At 52.3% G+C, this 2,084-nt stretch overlaps 1 protein-coding gene across 1 annotated transcript; it reads left to right on the top strand.

The window, feature by feature from the left end:
• Nucleotides 1–1,007: 1,007 nt before the first annotated feature.
• Nucleotides 1,008–1,379, top strand: LOC308037568 (histone H3-like; the record flags this gene model as incomplete). Its single annotated transcript, XM_080339411.1, has 1 exon — nucleotides 1,008–1,379. One exon carries the CDS (start codon nucleotides 1,008–1,010, stop codon nucleotides 1,377–1,379), a length of 372 nt encoding a protein of 123 aa, XP_080195537.1.
• Nucleotides 1,380–2,084: the final 705 nt, after the last annotated feature.

Here is a 2,084-nt window from a genome sequence, read left to right as displayed (position 1 = left end):
TCTTTCCAAGAGGGCGGCAAGCGGTCCAAGTTAGGAAGGGGTGTGTGTGTATGGGAATGTTTGTGACATTTGAAAGGCAGATGCTAGAAAGGATTTTTGCAAATGCAGTCCTTATTTATGGAGGGGTTTCTTGTTTTGGAAACGAAATGAGCAGTTTGGGAAGCAGTTCCTGTATTTTGTAGGGAAAATTATCTGATCCTCGTACGTGAGAAATTTTCTTTCTGTAGATGTATAAATTTGTATAAATTTGGCATCTCTGTGTCATCGGGTGTGGAACTTCACTGGTTTAATTATTCATCTAACCTGCCTATTTGTGAGGGAAGTTATGAAATGGAAGAAGTGAAATTATGAAACTTTATCCCAGCAAACTGGGATAAAAAGAGGGAAAGGTCTGTTGGGGGAGGGAACTGGGCAGACTGGTGACACTGGGAGGGATTTTTTCCCCCTTGCAGGCACTGCGTTGAGGTGGAAAATCCCCGTTTCCCAGCACACTGGGGAAAATGCCCCAAATGGGACAAACCTCCCCCAAACCAGAGGATTAAAAGCTACGACACCGCCCCCTCTCCCCCAACGGACCCCATTTGCGCTGGAGCTGTACTTTGGGGCAAAATACGCCCACATTGGTGTCCTTTTGGTATAACAAGCTGGTGATTAAAAAAGAACCTTCGGAGCCCACAAACACCCTCCAATTATTTACCCGAATAACTGCAAACCCACCGCCAACCCCGCCGTTCTCCTCTTCAAATGGGCCAGAGCGAGCAGCGGGGGAGGCTGGGGGGCCGGTCTCTGGGGGGAACCGCAGTCCTCACTCAGGTCCGCACTCCGCGGGCTCGCACCCATTTGGCCGGCTGCGCAGTCCTCACTCAGGTCCGGTGCTGAGAACATTAGTGGGGGCTGTGTGGGGAGGAGCAGCCAATAGGACGCGGCGGTGGGGGGGAAGCAGCCAATCAGAGCGCCCTAGGTGTTTAAAGGAGGCGAGGCGCGAGGTTGGCGGGAACAGCAGCGAGATGGCGCGGGTGGAGCGGGTGGCCGGTAGGAGACGCTCTGAAAAGGCTCCTCCTGTGGTGCTGAGTCCTCCCAGGACGCGCCTGCGTTGTCCCCGCTCACCAGGGCTGTGGAAGAAGCTCCGTTGCTCGCGGAAAAAGCCTCTTAAATTACTTCCTGCAGCCTTCTGTCACGGGCTGGTGCAGCTGTTCTCCGACACCCTGAAGGGCTTTCGGGTCCACGGGGCAGCCGTGCTGGCTCTGCGGGACGGGTGCGAGGCGCATCTGCTGGCTCTGTTGGAGGAATGGAGGCTCTGCGCCCTCCATGCTAAGCGATCCACCGTCCAAACCTCTGATGTGAATCTCATACGGTGCCTTCAAATGAGAAGAGACTGAATTTCCACCCCAGCTCTAGAGAGCTGGCTCCGGGCCTGCTGAGCTATGCAGGAAGGTGTTTTTGTTGTTGAGGTTGTATTTTTTTTCCTGGACTTTCAAATTAAACCTTTATCAAGCTTTTTCAGAGGAAAAGCAGAAGAAACAGAACATTAGGAACTTCTTTGTTGAAGCAGGGTGCTGTGAAGAAGCACTTCGATTTACACTTGGGAGACTCACGGGACCTCGTGCTGTAATGAGCTCTTGAGTTTTGAGGGTGACTTCGCTCATGATCCACCTCACTGTGAGTCAAGCGGGAAAATGACTCGTTCCACAACCAAGCCAGGCTGTGATTTGGGTTTAGTGGCGATCTGCGGGCTTGTCAGGGACTTTGTTTAAAATTAGGGCCCTGAAGATGAGAGCAGCTGCCCTTTCTGTTGCTTTTGCTGGTGGTTTCTCCTTTTCCTCGGGCTGATGCCAAAAGTCTTTGTGGACAAGAGGAAGCAAGTCTGGCAGCAGAGCCAGCGGGGCTTGGGCTGTAAGAGACAGAGACCTGCCTGGCAACGGTGCTTTATTGTGTGGGTTAACACTAATAACAACCTTCTGCTGCCTCGACATGCTGGTTTTATTTGTTTCCCTTTGGTCACTTGTAGGTGGTGAAATGGGGTAGAAAATCCCACCTGTGGCCCATCTCCCCATTTGCACCCCGGCATCGATCGCAAAACCATG

This window comes from Nesoenas mayeri, assembly GCF_963082525.1.
Source record: "Nesoenas mayeri genome assembly, chromosome: 2".
NCBI lineage: Eukaryota > Metazoa > Chordata > Aves > Columbiformes > Columbidae > Nesoenas > Nesoenas mayeri.
This window is presented reverse-complemented; position numbering and strand designations above follow the sequence as displayed.